General features: G+C 47.7%; 2 protein-coding genes and 1 pseudogene across 2 annotated transcripts; 1 reads left to right on the top strand and 2 right to left on the bottom strand.

Annotated features, from left to right (window-relative positions):
* Positions 1 to 302: 302 nt before the first annotated feature.
* LOC147973142 (uncharacterized) lies at positions 303 to 5,529 on the top strand (annotated as a pseudogene).
* A 4,792-nt stretch (positions 5,530 to 10,321) lies between these two features.
* On the bottom strand, positions 10,322 to 11,690 carry LOC125510858 (syntaxin-121-like). The gene has a single exon (XM_048676132.2). The coding sequence runs from the start codon at positions 11,520 to 11,522 to the stop codon at positions 10,569 to 10,571; it is 954 nt and encodes a 317-aa protein (XP_048532089.1). The 5' UTR covers positions 11,523 to 11,690; the 3' UTR covers positions 10,322 to 10,568.
* A 2,240-nt stretch (positions 11,691 to 13,930) lies between these two features.
* On the bottom strand, positions 13,931 to 16,156 carry LOC125510859 (uncharacterized). Its single transcript, XM_048676133.2, has 3 exons — positions 15,719 to 16,156; positions 14,613 to 14,720; positions 13,931 to 14,532 (listed from the first exon to the last, which is right to left on the bottom strand). The coding sequence occupies exons 1-3, from the start codon at positions 16,058 to 16,060 to the stop codon at positions 14,218 to 14,220; spliced, it is 765 nt and encodes a 254-aa protein (XP_048532090.1). The 5' UTR covers positions 16,061 to 16,156; the 3' UTR covers positions 13,931 to 14,217.
* Positions 16,157 to 16,345: the final 189 nt, after the last annotated feature.

The following is a 16,345-nucleotide window of genomic DNA, read 5'->3' on the forward strand; positions in this document are numbered from 1 at the left end:
AGCCATGGGCCATCGACCATACAGCCGCAGGAAGGCGGCGGTCATGATGGTCTTCAATCGGGCTTGGGCGCAAGGCTGAGTGGCCTCTGATTCTGGCATCTGCGGGACGACGGTGGCTGGTCGGGTAATGCGGTTCGACCATCGATCTAGCGAAAACAATAATGTTCGCCTGGATCAGTCAGATCTGCAACCGGCGGCACGAAGCTGTTGTTGATTGTGGCCTGGAGCGTCGCATCACTTCGGCGTTGGATCGTTCGCGGTCATGCTGCCACAGGAGAGGACGGTGGAGTTAGTGACATCACATGGTGGTGTCGTCTGATGCAGATCAACCATCAGCTGCCACTTGTGAGGATGATGCGGCGCCGCCAGAGAATCTCATGATTTTGGTGATGCTGATGTCATTTCCCCGTTAAAGGCTTCGTCATGGTGAGCGACTCTTGCATGTATGCTGTTGCAGGGATTGTGGAAAGTGGAGGAGACAACAAAGGATGACTTTGATTGGGTAGTACTTCTCGAGTACCCGGTCTCGAGCTCCAGGGTGAAAACCCTAGGTTCGACCCTAGTTGGTTGTACCTGACAATGGCGGCGTTCTTTGCGTCGTTACCCTGATGAAGGCATTGTTTGAAGTTTGCTCGGACTTGATCTTCAAGGTGAAAACCCATGGTTTGACCTTTGGTGGTTGGACCCGGCGACGGCGGCGCTTGTGTGTCGTTCCCTTCCTGGAGGCGTCGCTTTTGAAGAACATTTCTCGTATTCCTTGTGTTGTCAATAGATGATGGGTGCCGATGGTCACCACCGTATATTGTCGAATCACTTCGGGAATTTTTCTTTTTATCACTCCGTCTGGCATAGCTTTGGTCGTGTATGACTTTGCTCCAAGCAGATGTGATTATTTGTATGTGTTAGTGTTGGATGTGTGCATCTTAACGGGTGTTGTACTCATTATGATTGTATCCCTTGATGCTATATTATGAATAGAAAAACATCCTTTATCAAAAAAAAATGTGTTACATATGGGCTGGGTAATGCACCGAACGGCTGCTCTTAGTGAGAAGTAGGAGTTGAATCACGTGGTGCAATAATGATCAGAGACAAATGTTTCTGAATCACCGTTTTCTTATCAAAATGATAACTGTCATACCTGTGACATGAAGCATTTTGGTCCTGACATTTTTTACAACTGTTACCACCCGAAAGAAAAATAAACCCAAAAAAACTGAAAATTGCCATTTAAAAAGAAAATTGCCATGCTTGACAACTAAATTTACGATCTTTGCGTCACTAAATTTGCCATAAAAAACTTTCGGAATTGTCATGTGTTCGTTCTACATGTATGACACTTACTAGGGTCATTTCTTCATTGTAAGCCTATTCATTAAGCATCGGTGCTTGACGTTGAATAATTAATGATATATGACTGAGTGAATCCAAGGCCGTCTCTGGGCCTAGGCGAGAGGGGCGACCGCCTAACGCCCAGGCCTAAAGTGGGACATGAAGCAAGAGGCCATACATTATATGAGAAAAAATAAAAACTATGGATCAATAGTACCATCTATTAAAAAATGTTCATAACATTTAGAAGATGTTCACGCATTTCAAAAATATATTCATTTCATTCTTTTTAAATTTTTATAGTGTGAAAAATGTTCACGTAATTTCATAAAAATGTTTTGTATGATCGAAAAAAATATTCACATTTCAAAATATGTTAGTGTCATTTAAAAATATACAATATAAAAATGTTTGCGTAATTGCCAACAAAAAACGTTTACGCATTTCAAAAGTATGTTCATGAAATCTAAAAAAATATACAACATAAATAATGCTCGTGTAAACTTGAAAAATGTTTTTGTACCATTAAAAAATATGTGTGGCAATTAAAATATGTTCCAACACTTCACACATGTTTTTATGTTCCAAAACAATGTTCATGGCATTTGTGAAAAATGTTCAATGCGAGTTAAGAAATGTGCATCGTGTATTAAAAAAATGTTGAATGTGCATTTGAAAAATATTCAAAGTGTATCTAAAAAATGTCTACCTTGTATGTGACAAAAGCTCATTGTATTAAAAAATAAAAAAAGGAAAAAAAGGAAAAAATAGTGATCAAAATACATAGGCAAAAGGAAAGAATGCACAAAAGATGAGGAAAAAATAGTGATCAAAACACATAGGCAAAATGGGAAAGTGTTCTAACACTTCATACATGTTTTTTTGAACACGGTACAAACACGAGCACTCATATATACGTGAATACGCTCACCCCTATGAACACACACACACCCTATACCTATGAGCACTTTCGAGACTAAGCCGGAACGTCTTCTCCCACTAAACGTGCATCACCAAAAATCCTGAAATAAATCCAGGATAAATGCAAGCATCGGGACTTGAACCCTATTGGGTTGGGATACCACTGTCTACCTGATCATCGAAAATGCACAAAAGTTTCTAAAACCAATCCAAGCCGAATAATAGAATTATCCCAAAACCACTCTTCGAAACTGATGGAAACACACGTAGGCCATGCTACTAGCGCTTGCAAAGAGCAATATATATAGCTCTTTCGGTGAGTAGGTTTATATAACGAGAGGAACTAGGGGCAACTATTTACTGGGTACCTATTCGGGGGGCCAACCCAGCGGATAATTTTTTTTAATTGTTTGGATTGCTTATCACATGTGTCAGGTGGTCCTAACAGACACTTTTGAGGGCGCTCGACTACCGCCACATGCCGCGCATTGAGTGCACCCTCTCGAATACGTCTTTTTTGCTCGTTTTTCTTGCGGTTTTTTCGGTTTTGGACTTTGCTTTATTTTTCTAGGTTTTTGTGATGTTCTTTTTTATATTCTCTCGTGAAACCCACCATGCGACAAACACAGTCGTGCTTCACGAAAAGAAGTGAAAAAAACCCCACAAAAAAAAGCTGTGAAAAACACAGTTGTGCTTCCGGTGAAAGCACACATGTGCCTATCAGGAGGCACAACTCTACTTCCCGTAAAGTGAAAATCACAGTTATGCTTCTGGTAAAGCACTGCTATGTGCTTCCCAAAAAGTGAAAAACACAACTCTACTTCAGAAGAAGAAAAATCAGAGTTGTGCTTTTGGTTATTGTTTTTCTTTTCTGATTTTCTTATTTCTGATTTTCTTAAAAGAAGTTCATCCATACCTATTAACATGTGATCCAGTTTTGAAGATCTTGTCATGAGAAACGCAATGGTGAAAATGGTGATTTGAACATGGTTCAAAAGACAAAATGTTTTTAATCTGAAAACAAAGCTCTTAGGATGCGACAAATGTCGCAAAAACAATGCGCCACTTGTCATCATGATGGGAAGTGGGAGTGACCTATCCAAGAGATACCCTTTGACTAATGTTTTCGGAGAACTACGAAATCACTAGTTAAGGGATACCCTTGCAACGGTCACTTTCCACCTTCTCTGGTGCTAGCAAATGACGTATTGCATGTGCGTCAATTGTCGTAACCTGAAAATTTTCCTCTTTTTCACGGATTCGGTTTTTAAGACGGTTTATCTCTTAAGTCGTGCATTCAAGTGTCGAGCCATTTTCATCATTAGATTATTGTGTCAAAATCTTTGAAACCACATCACATGTTCATATGTTTAGACAAATTTTTTTCATGAAAAAAATCTCAAAGAAACTAGAAGTTGGGAAAAACAAAAAAAAAACAAATATGAAAAACCCGGAAAAAACTGGCAATAAAAAACAAAAGAAAAGAAAACCAAAAGGAAAAAGTTAAAAACCCAAAAGATCAGTTGCGCTTTTCATAGAAGCCTGCGGTTGTGCTTTTCTTTTCTTTGGAGAAGCACAACTGTATTTTTTTCACTTTTCAAGAAGTATAATTGCGCTTTTTTTTGGAAACATGAATTATGCTTTCTCGCGGAAGCAGATGTGCTTCTCGCGGAAGTACAACTGTGCTTTCACGAAAACACATGTTATACTTCTCGCAAAAGCAAATGGTGTGCTTCTCTTGGAAAAACGATCTTCTTGGAAAAGAACCAAAAATTTAGCCAAAACCTAAGAAATCAAGATAAACATATGAGTCGAAAAGACAAAGAGGGTGCTTGAATCCAAGGGACTATTTTTAGTCTGACTAAAAATAGTCTTTTTTAGAGGCTAAAGTTTCAAGCACTCCTGACTAAAGAGAGGCTAGGACTAGTCTTGAGCCTAAAATTTTTTAGTCATAGGAAACCTACTAAAATATGTATTAGCCCTCTCCTCTCCTCATTTAATGCCTCTCCTTTAACACATGCGAGTTCTGGATTGAAGGGTTTGAAGAATAATAAATGCTCAATAACTTGATTTTAGTTTTTTTAGTATTTGGATTCAAGTATAGGTGAGGCTAGCAAGTTTTAGTCCCACTACTTTTAGTCATGAAACTAAAACGTATCAAGCACCCTCAAAATAAAACAAATAAAACCCAAAAACGCCTCTAGAAACGGGAAAAATCATACTCACGCGAGGTGCGCCTAATGTACGACACGTTGCAGTGCTAAGGCGCGTTGGGAGTGTTTCCGCTAGAGAAGTGATCGTTGCGGAGGGTAACTATGCGTATGCATGCTGCTCCCTCAGTGTCACTAGAAGGGAAGAAAAGATGATCACTCTTTTTAGTACACGACAAGCCTTACTTAGAGCATCTCTAATAGCCGCGTCAAAAGGCGCGTGCGCGGTGAACTGAGTTTTTAGCGTGCGGGGGACATTTTTGCACGCTCTAGCGGTGGCGGGAAACTAGCGCGGGGGAATAGTTTGCGCGCGCGCGAGAAAAGGCGGCGGCTCGCGGGCTATTTTTGGCGTACCGCTTCCGGCGCCTTTAAATTGCGGCGCTCGCCACACGGCTATTCCACACTCTCTCTTCCTCTTCTGCCGTCACGCGCGTCTTCCCCACTTCCTCGTTGCTTCCTCGCCGCTCCAACGCCCCGCCACCGACGCGCCACCATGCCGCCGCGCCGCCGAGAAGCGTCGGGCTACCGCGGCGTCCGCCAGCGTCCCAACGGCTCGTACTACGCCGAGATCCGATCCGGCGACGTTCGGCTCGGCCTCGGCACATTCCAGACTGCGCACGAGGCCGCCCGCGCATACGACATGGCGGCGTGACGCCTAGACGGGCCGCGCACGCAGATGAACTTCCAGGACGTCCACACGCGCCAGCAGGCGCAGGACGGCGCCCCTCCGCCTCGTCTTATCACGGACCAGGACCGTGCAGAGCACGCTCGACGGCAGCGCCACCTTCTCATCGCCGAGGAGGACGAGCGGGCCATGGCGGAGTGGCGCCTGCGCCATCCAGAGGACGCCGCCGACGAGCAAGCCTACTGGGCGAAGCAGATGGCAAAGCGCCGCGTGGAACGGTTGGACAGGCGTCGGCGGAAGGCCCTGGCGTTATCACAAGGCGATGTCGTTGAAATTGGTGGGCAGTTGATCTTTACGGATAATGATCCTCGTTGAGACGACATGTGGCTCGATACCTTGGATCAGACGAGCGAGGATGATGATGATGGCGACTGGGAGTAGATTGTAGTTGCATTGCACTATCTAATAGTTTTTTATATCGTTGGACCGTAGTTTTATCTATCTATGCTGTGAAACTATATAAAATACCTATGTATCATTTTTATCTATGAATTTGTATTTAGTATCGTTTTTATTTAAAAATATGTACGCGATGTTCGGCTGCTGCAATTACGCGTGCGCTGCATTTTAGCGTGGCTGCTGGAGCTATGCGTAAGCTCGCTAAATTTTAATGCGGCTGCTGAAGCCAGCGTTGCCCGCCGTGCTTTTTCAGACGATGGGCGCACTGCAAACTGCTTTTTAGCGCGCCGCACGTTGGGCGGCTGTTGGAGATGCTCTTACAACCGCTGCACTTTACTCGCTGCTCGGTTGGTACTCCCGCAGAAGCTGTTGGGCTTCCCTGGAAAATAAGGGTGGTGTAGAATAGAAGTGAAGTATTTTTCTCAGTTAAGAATCAATGTATTGTAACTGTATTTGCACGATTGAGTCAAATTAGGTGACCATAAAACCGTATTTTTAAAGTTCTATTGTCAGACTGAACATGCGATGCAAGTTTTATTTTACACATGTAAATTACCCGTCAAGGCTGATTTTTCGCCTAGAAACAAAACGACCCGTACAGCCGAGTACGAGCGAAAACGGTGATCCAAGCGGGGCCTTATGCGTTCCCTTAGAACGGACAGAATTGCGCCATGTACCGGACTTGGTGCAATTCCAGTGGTGGTTCGGCTAATCTTGAACCTAATGAGCAGAATTATACTACTGCGTCGCAATCTTGTCGAAGTCCAGCCTGCCTCGAAATGATACGGAAGGTTTGCCTTTCAAAAAGCTTGCAAGCCGTCGGGAGCACGCAGGCAGCTCCAGATTTGACGGCCTGCCACCGTAGATTACTCCAACCAACGAGCGGTGCCTCGCGTCAGGAGCCTGAATGAATCTTCTCTTCTTCTTCTCTTGATTGCGTCGCCGGTCAGCCGCGCCGGCACATGGACTCCGACCAAGTCAAAGTTGGCTCACCTGTCACACAGGCCCGGCTCCACACTCCAACCCAAACTTAATCAACTGCATAATTACCACTACTAAATCGCCGATATATATATATATATATATATATATATATATATATATATATATATATATATATATATATATATATAGTCATCTCTACTCCTATAAAAATCTGAGTTGGTAATGATGGTGTGCCTGCCATCTTTCATTTACAGCCATCCGATTTGCATCCAAAGCGTCTGAGACAAACTATGGCAATTTTACAAATAACCCCCTGCCACTCCAATTCAGTGTTTAGCCCATCTCTACCCCACCTCATCTAGCGCCATCTCAGGAAAGAAAGAAGGATCTGGATAGGTCGGTGCCGTCGTTCGTTCGCCCCCAGGCTCCATTGCCGACCACTACCACAAACCCCTCCTCGCCGTCTCCACCACCCCCTTCCCTGTCTCCCTGACTTCGACCTGGGTAAGTATGTTGCCGATTAGAACTGGACACGAGCCAAGCCGAATTCAGACGGCCATGTTAGCTCGCTCGGAAGCAGCTAGCTCGGCTCGGCTGGGTGATGCCAACGAGCTGCATATGGGTGGCTCGGCTCGTTTTGCACCGGCTCTGTTTAGCCTGAGCGGATCGTGAGTGGATGGACAAGGGAGGTGCATGCTGTGGATGTGCTGTGAGTGATGGTGGTCACCGCCGGCCACCAGGGCGTGCCAGAGCAAGTGGCGGTGCGGCGTTGAGGCGGAGGGCACGCACCTGCCGACGTTGGTGAGGACGCAACACAAGCAGAGAAGAACATGGGTGGGCACTGTGTGAGCATCTGCGTGCGTGTGTGCGCTCGGCGACGAAAGCATGCCTGTGTGCGTGCGGCAGGGATGGATTATGGATGCGTTGGGAAGAAGAAAAGAATGTAAGAGGGAGGGAGGTGTGAGCAACAGCTGTGTGTGGCGGCGGGGGGATGGATGCATCGCGTGGGTCAGTGGGTACATGCTGCTCGTCTAGGTCATCAAATAAGGATAGCTTCGTATTGGGCTTGGGCTGCTCTTGTAGTCTATACATTTCACTGCTAATTTAAAAAAATACTGGGCTGGAAACGAGCCACGGCCCCAACATTTCACCACCGGAATCGTTCGAGCCCCAACGTTTCACTGCCTCCCCTGTATTCTTGCTTCAGCAGCCCCAACTGCGACCACAACGTCTGTGTCCTCCCCTGTCTCCTCCAACACCAACCCCCACAAGCACGTTGGTGGCTACGCCCTGCTCATCCTCGGCGGCGCAGCCACCACCTACTATTATTTCCCCCTTCCCGGCAACGCAATCCATGTTGATCACACTCTCATAGATGGAACAGAGTGTGGGGAAGTGAGATGCACTGCCCTTCGCCTTCTGATCTGACAAGGACCAATGTATGGGTATTGATGAAGAAGAAAATCTTCTTCTGCAGTTGCAGATATGTAATGGTAACATATGGAAGAAATGCCTATTCTGTAATTGCTCGGCCCGACTCAGCTCGGCATGGCAAGGATCTAATTATAGGTTCGTCCTATTTTTTTACTTGATTGTTGCATAAGAAATGCCAGAAGGAAGATGGGACATGAACTTGGCTCTTGAGCTCAAATAATATCAATAAAATTTAAAGAAATCTTTTGGAAACAAACATGTAGAACTATTTGTGCAACATTTCATGAAAAAATAACATTAATGTTGGATTAGAAAAATAAACAAATCGTTAAAAAACTATTTTAAAAGCTTTTTTTTTTTGGCAAAGCACCACAAGTGTTTTTTCTTCATGAAGTTTTGCATGCAGCTTGAACACCGGAACGTGTTTGTTTGCAAGAATAGGTTTGTTATGTTTGCTATTCTGTCTGCATTTACTCTTCACCCGGATGCTTGTGAGCTCAAAAGCAGAATGAATATATTCAAAGAAACATATTGATATTTGTTATACATGAAATGACCACCACATAAGTTGTGAAATAAACTACTCTAGATCAATGCATTTTTCCCTTTGTCGCCGTGGATAGGAGACAGTAAATGTGATCAAGGGAAGTTGGTCGGGCTCCAGCGGCACATGCTTACCACTGGCTGTTAGCGGGAAAGGTATGTTGGTTTGACTTTTTCAAGATCCTGAACTAAAACAAGTCACCTGCGACATTTGAGTGGTGCAAAGGTTTGCTGTCTCTTCCCAGGAAATTGTGTGCAGAGAAGTTGCCTTGATTTTTAATACTGAACCTATTTTTGCAGAACAAAACACTAACGATAAGAGAGATGAATGTGCAGTATGCTAAATTTGGGTATCCAACTACAGAAGAATTGGATTTTTATTTATATTAGAAGCTAGGTTATCACTTTTGATTTTAAATTGATCGCTCATGGACAGTGGCATCTTAATTGGCCATAAGCACAGCCTAATTCAATCCCTCCCTTCAAATTGGCAACTAAAGGGAAGGTGAGTTTAAATGTCTCAGCCCCTGTGACCTGGCTGGCCTTTGTGTTAGAAGATTCAAAGGGAATGAAAAGTTGGAGGCAACAAGGCCACCTCTTATTTGGGTTCTTTACATAAAAATAGTGAGGGTCATATAATCTGCCATCGATGTCCCACCAATTTATACATGTGTATGATTCGAAATCAATAAGCCAACTCAAGGAGTGGGTCCCGGAATACAAGCAGGAAGAAAAGAGAAGGAATTAAAAGGAGTAAACTCGGCTCTTATGTAAGCAATAAGGAAAGAAATTATTCCACTCATAATGAAAGAGAAGGAATTAAAGGAAGTAAATTCGGCTCTCGTGTAAGAAAAATGGAAAGGAATTATTCCACTCATAAGGAAAGAGAAGAAATTAAAAGAAGGAGAAAACTCGGCTCTTATATAAGCAGAAAGGAAAGAAATTATTTCACTCATAAGGAAAGGGAAGAGATTAAAAGGAGTAAATTCGGCTCTTATAAAGCAAAAAATGAAAGAAATATGAAGGAATAAAATTTGCTCTTATGTATGAGCATTAAAGGAAAAGAATAAAAAGAACGATGCTGTTGCTGAATGTGCACGGGCCGAGAAGGGAGCAATTAAAATAAATAACATCGGTTGCGTGCGTGCACCTGAACATGCTCTAATTCAATGGCCATTCTCTTCTCGCATACAAAAAAGTTGGCCGGCAATGACCATTCATACTTTTCTGTTGTTTTGAATCTGTGGGGTTCATATAAATTATGCTTGGTTATTTTTATATTACATCCAATATTATGTGTACTCATTTGATCTAAGGTTATTTTTAATAACTTGGTTTTTTTGTCACAAACAAACCGGTGAAGCGGCGGTCCAACCGATGACAGCTGCAACAGTTTGGTTGCCCGTTCGCTTTTAAAAAAATATAGTCTGATGGCCATGGTGGAAGAACACGACATGAAGTGCTTTGTATCCCTAGAACGACGAGGAGACACGAGCATGAAGTGTTTTGTTTGGGCCAAGCACTGCCGCCGCCTGCTCATGTCTCCTCGTCATTCAATATGTCCTAGAAATGTATCAATTTTTTTAAAATGTTTGTATTTAAGAATATTTTCAAAAAATATATAAATCAAAATTATTTTCAAAAATCATGTGTTAAAAAATGCGAATTGTAAAAGATCCCATTTAAAAAATGATAAAAAAATTCAAATATGTTACTTTAAAATAAATAAATATTCATGTTCTCTCGAAAAGTAAAAAAACGATTGACAAACTATTCCATGCACAAGTACTCTCTAATCAGATGAAGGATGTTAAGGTGGCTTATTCAAATCCACACTTCATACTCCAAAAAAGAGATAATTAGAATTGAATATAAGAAATGTTGCGCAATGACACACACAAAGCAGATTTTGCTATCTTTTTGACCCGTTGCAACGCACGGGCATTTTTACTAGTATAGTAACGTAATCGAGTGGCTCAACGAACCGCACGGACGGAGTAATTACAATCGCAAAAAATTCCACAAAAAACAACCAACAACACCCAGCAAGAAGCAAGCAAGCCCGGATCATCATCGCCACGGGCAGGCAGATCCACAGGCTACTGCTGGTTGTTGTTGTTGCTGCTCTTGTTGGTGTTCGTGAGCACGATGGGGATGACGATGATAAGTATAATGACGAGCAGGATGCCGATGCCGATGCAGGTCCACTTGCGGGAGCTCTTCTGGTGCTTGCGGGCGACCTGCAGCTGCTCGCGCCCCCGGTCCACGAACGACCTTGCCCGCCCGACGTGGCCCTCGATGTCGTCCAGCTGCTCCCCCTGCGCCGCCACCAGCACGGCCATGTCGTTGAACACCTGCTGCAGCTCCAGCAGCGACCTCTCCAGGTCCGCCACGGCGCCGTGCCGCTCCTGGATCTCCGCCACCACGCCCAGCACCTCCCCGCGGCCCTGCTGCTCCGCGATGGCCCGCTGCAGGAACCGCTCCCCCTCGCCCGTCTCCGCCAGCGTGTCCAGCGTCGCCTCGTCGGGCTGGGCCCCCGTCACCGTGAAGTAGCGCCGCGCGACGGTGTCCCGGTACTCGGAGGTGATGCGGGAGCGGAGGGAGGAGAAGGCCTCCATGGCGTCCCGCAGCTTCTTGCGCAGGCCGGCCACGACGGAGGTGCGGGTGCGGTCCGTGGAGGAGCCCGGCCCGCACCCGGCCACGGAGCGGTTGGCGGCGTTGGCCCGGTCGAGCGACTCGAGGCGCAGCTTGACGACCTTGGCCTTCTTGATGGCGGCGGCGACGTCGGCGTCCATGCGGGAGCGGAGCGCGCGCACGGCGGAGGCGTCGTGGAGCGACTTGCCCGACTCGTTGGCGTCGTGGAGGGAGCGCTGGATCCGCTCCAGCTCCCGCAGGTCGTCCTTGATGGACTCCACGTCCTCGAAGAAGCGGTCCAGGCTCGCCCCCGCCGCGGCGCCCGGCGGCGCCGTCATCTCCACGCCGCCCGACTCCAGGTCCCCGCCGTCGCCCCCCGCGCCCGCGCGCTTCCACGAGCTGGAGAAGAGGTTGTTCATGTCTACTGCTGCCGGCTCAGGCAAGGGCCGATCGATCGATCTGTACGCCGGTTTCTTGGAGGGGGAGAAGCAGAGTGGACAAGGGAGGGAGAAGGGGTTAGTTACTTAACCGGTACTGATCGGGGCGGGGACGCGGAGTCGGGTTGAAGGGGTCTGCCGTCTCGTGCTCGGGGAAGGTGGGAGGAAGGGGACGGACGGCGACCCACACCCTTCCTTCTCCCTGCGGCAAGTGGATCCAATAGTAATACGCCCGACCCGATCCGATCCGATCCGATGGCTTGGCGTCCAGGTTGGGTCCGGTCCTTGGATCACGCGGTGGCGTGGGTGCGTCGGCTATCCATGTCTGGAAACCGGAAATCTCGAGCCTAATAACCGCGTCAGCTAAGTGCGGCACGCAGCTTAGCTGGCTGTACAAAGTTCACCAGGCGGGCATGTGCAACGGATTCCATATCTGCAGCGCGCCGCGCCGCGCCGGACAAACCAGCTCGACGCGGGGTGAAAATTAAGTAGTATGGGTAAAAATCGTAGGATGTGGCGGCAAATTCTACGTGAACTGCCTGGATTGGATTGGATTGGATTGGGTGGCGGTAAATTCCGTCGGTAGCCGTCCCCTGATGACGGAGCCATCGTCGTTCATTATATTCTTTTTTTTGCGGTGTGTTCATTATATTCATATATACTATACGGTTAGTCGTGTTTGACCCGATCAATCGTCGAGGCGAGCGGAGGAGCACGTGTCCAGCTTGACCAGAACACCTTTTTTTTTTTGTCTCTCTCTCGTCCAAATGGGCTGAGTCACGCATTACAAGAAATGAAATGAAAAGTTGGCGACATGCATACTCCACAGGTGCTCGGTCTCCTGACCGCATGAAAGTGCTGCGTCAAGCGTGCAAGAAGAGGAGCAGGCGCCTAATTGCCAGGTATACGTAGGAAGGTAATGTTCGTTAGTTGGTTCGGTCCCTCGCGCCAGTGGCCGGCGAACCGTATCTTCTGTTTCGTGAGCAACAGAGCAAGCCTTTTCTATATATTAATTTCGTGAAGATATTAACTACTCTTAGTCTCTACACCAACAAGATGTCACAAAGAAATCTAAGATACACACAGCCCAAAAAGAAAAATTATAAAAGATAGAGAAAAAACAAAGGCCTCATCACAATGACCCATAAACCACCACCAAAGACAACACCCCAAAACATAAAAGATCTTCAAAAAACAATGTTTTCAAGAAGAAAAAAGTGCACAAACACCATCGACAGCCGATCCAAGATATTAAGTTTTGACCCTAGAGAAAGTCCGTGCTTTCAAAACAATACCTGCAAGGCAATTGCCAGACACAGCCAATGAAGATCAGACCTTAGGTTTTCATCCTGAAAGTCACGACTCGGCACCCGAGGAGCACCACCAAAAAATGAAATCCTCTAGTGCCTCCAAGGCCCCCTCCGCCTTACTGATCCTCCGATCTCAGTCACCATGACTTTCTCCACCGCTGTCTATGCCATGAAAATCGGGATACCGGCATGTCTCATGGTATCGACAAACAAACAAAGCTTCACGCCGCGCCCTCATGGAGCCGCGCAGGCTGATATGGACGCGCACGACCGGATTCTATCCGATCCAGATATCCTTGGGCAAGATCTCCGGCAGTGGTTTCGGAACACGTCGACGACCAGATCAAGAAGGACTGATCATGCATATCGTTGTCGTGATGCGATAGGAGCACTAGGGTCACCACCATTCCGCTGCCTCCACCATGGCGACGCCACCATGAAGCCGTTGTGGGGATCCGCCGCCGCACCACGGCGCCCCTCGCCATCACGGTGTCCCGGCCCAGCCGCGCCGTCATGTGGTGGAGGCCCTGAGTGTTGGGTTTAGTCCCACGTCAGTTGTGGGAGGAGGCGGGACACGATTTATAAGGACGGGGGTGTCCCCTCCTAACAGGCTAGTCTTTTGAGGGGGATGGGCCTAAGGCCTGTTATAAGTCGGTGTTGCTCTTCAATTGGGTTTGGTTAACGCATGTGGATCAGAAACGCTGGTACTAGCGGACTCGAGATTATGTAACACTGAGAGAGAAGGCGGAACACCCCGCCGCCATCGGCCTCGTCATCTAACTGCGGCGAGGAAGGAGGGTGCTGGCGGCCGCAGGAGGGTCCGATCAGGTAGCTTCTATGAAGAGAGCAAAGTGCAAGCGCTCGTCATTCTCGACTCGGGCCACCGTACGTGCCGGCGCTGGCCGGATCACAAGGACGCGCGTCACAAACGAATGCTCTCCTTTTATAAACGTACAACAGCCCAAAGTAACAAAATTTTAGCTCACCCAACATCCCACTTTTCTCCAATAGTTGCATCGTGGACAGTCAATCAATGTACTCGTTTCAAACCACCATCTCTTCCATACCGTACCACAAAAATACACAAATACCATTACATTATACATTACAAAAAATACACTAGTTTCGTCGTACGTAGCTTACACTGTCTCTATATATACCTATCAGTTAACGAGCGTACGTAGCAGCTGATAATCGATACACAGAGCATTTTGTTACAAACGTCACACGGCATGCACGGGTGACAGTATATCGCGACAGCTTGAACAAACACTACACGGGTGACGACGCAATATGAGGCAACGGGTGTGTGTGACTGCCTTCAGAAGCTGCACGATGTGGACGGACCGAGCACACACGACACGATGCTAGAAGAAGTTGCTGAACTGGCCGGCCAGGGAGTCCTTGAGGCCGGAGAAGAGGCCGAAGAGGGAGTACTGCTTCAGCTTGGACACCTCGTACCACGAGTTGAGCACCGCCTCGTGCTTGTCCGTGCCGGAGAAGGCCAGCTGGATCCCGGGGCTGCAGTCCACCTGCCCGCCGCCGCCGTTGCCCCTGCAGCTCGACGTCTTGATCGCGCAACTGTTCTCGACGCACCCGAAGTTGGCCTGCCCGGAGCACGACGAGCAGCCGTCGGACTTCCAGAAGAGGTTCTGGAGCGTGCCCTTGTGGAACTCGAACACCTGGGAAACAGAGATAGGCGTCAGTTGAGCAGATGGTCGCCGGTGATTTGGCCCAGGTTACGGGTTAATTATGGGCGCACCAGGGTGAAGCCGGTGACTGTGTACGAGCTGTTGCCGACGAACACGGGCGGCGACCTTGCCGCGAATTTCCTCCCGGCAAATGCCACCATGTACCCACCAGCGGATGTCTGGAACAGAGTGAAAGAACGGCATGTTAGAACTAATGATGAACCCATCATCTTTTATGTCAGAACTGTCCAACAAGACATTTCATAAGTACACCTATCTGGCTATCTTATCTACTCGAGTACAAGAAAGTAACAATTGTATCATGATTGAACTATGCAAAGCTATTGTGCAGTTCTTCTCAGCAGGTTGTCTCGGCAACTAATTACAGTGTGCTGAAATTTTCAGTACTACTGAAATCGTTCTTACTGTATGCAGCATCTTGAGTCTTGACCCATATTTGCAAGGGAAAAAAAACAAAATGCCGTCAATGGATCAGGAAGATGAGAAATAAATGAGGGTCCTCATCATGACAGTCTGCCATCTCTACTACTATCTTAAAAACAAACGGCTGAGCCCAATCAATCAGTTGAAGGGGAAATTTCTCCAAAGTGAGGGGACAGCACATTCAATAAATCCTCAGACGAGATTGCAACGACCAAGTACCTAGGTTGGGCCACAGAGAAACACGGAGGCATGTCGAGAGCGCCATTAACGGATCCACCCTCCTCCAATGAGCCCAAAAATGTAGCTGTCGGTTGTCTGGACGTGTTGCTTGTGGGACACTGTCCAGCTCTCCGTTTTTTTGGCTTAAACCTCCCCAATCAAGAGGCCATCATCGATGGATTTGCGAGGTCTCCCCAACGATTTGAATTTCTTCATCCCTCACACACTAATTGACAAAAGGCAAGGAGGGCGTACTGCATGATTGATGGCCATTCCAAATTCTTGCTTGCAAAGTACCATGATTTATTTACTATTTATAGAGTAGAATAGAAGAAGTAAAAAGGAGCTAGCAGACAATTCTTTGTGCCAAACAATTAGTTCCCCTGGGGTGCAAATGGGTAAATCAATTAGGGTTCGTCCTACGGATTATATTCCTCGCACAAAAAGCTTCGATCGAACAGCAAAATCAGGAGGGAAGGCTTGAGGAGGTGCAGCTCGGCGGAGGGCGACTAACCAGGTCGCCGGCGCCGGAGGCGTTGACGGTGAGGAGCGAAATCTCGTCGACGGTGGGGCGGAAGAGCGCGAGCAGCGGGCCGGCGCCGGCCAGGTTGAGGCGGCTGTCGCAGGGGGAGAGCTGCACGCCGCCGGAGAAGAAGGCGTCGCGCCCCGCGAAGGCCACCCCGAAGGTGAACCCGTCGCCGCGGCTCACCGTCGCGTCCGCGCACGGCTCGTACACGCCGTTGCCGTCGCCCCTGGCGGAGGCCGAGGGCGCCGCCGCGAGGAGGAGGGCGAGGGCGAGGGCGAGGGCGAGGACGGCCGGCGCCCGCCTCGACGTCGCCGTCGTCGTTGCCGCCATGGAGACAGACAATTGTTTCGGGCGCCTCGCTGTGCCTCGGGCGCGACGGAAGTCGTCGATGGATGACGGTTCCGCTACGGTTCACGCCAAGGAAACGGAACAAAACAAAACGCGTCGCGTCGGGGCAAGGAATAAAGGGAATGGGTAGAATGAGCTGGCTTTCTTGCTGGGCCGGAGCCCATTTCGTCTGATGGGCCGCAGCCTTAACAAGCAAGTCTACTACTAAGCTTATACTTCAGACACCATGGCCCAGCAACTCAGCAAGGTACAGACTAACCCCTCAAA

The sequence above is a fragment of the Triticum urartu genome, chromosome 5A (genome assembly GCF_056163025.1).
Source record: "Triticum urartu cultivar PI428250 chromosome 5A, HENAU_Tu73, whole genome shotgun sequence".
Lineage (NCBI taxonomy): Eukaryota > Viridiplantae > Streptophyta > Magnoliopsida > Poales > Poaceae > Triticum > Triticum urartu.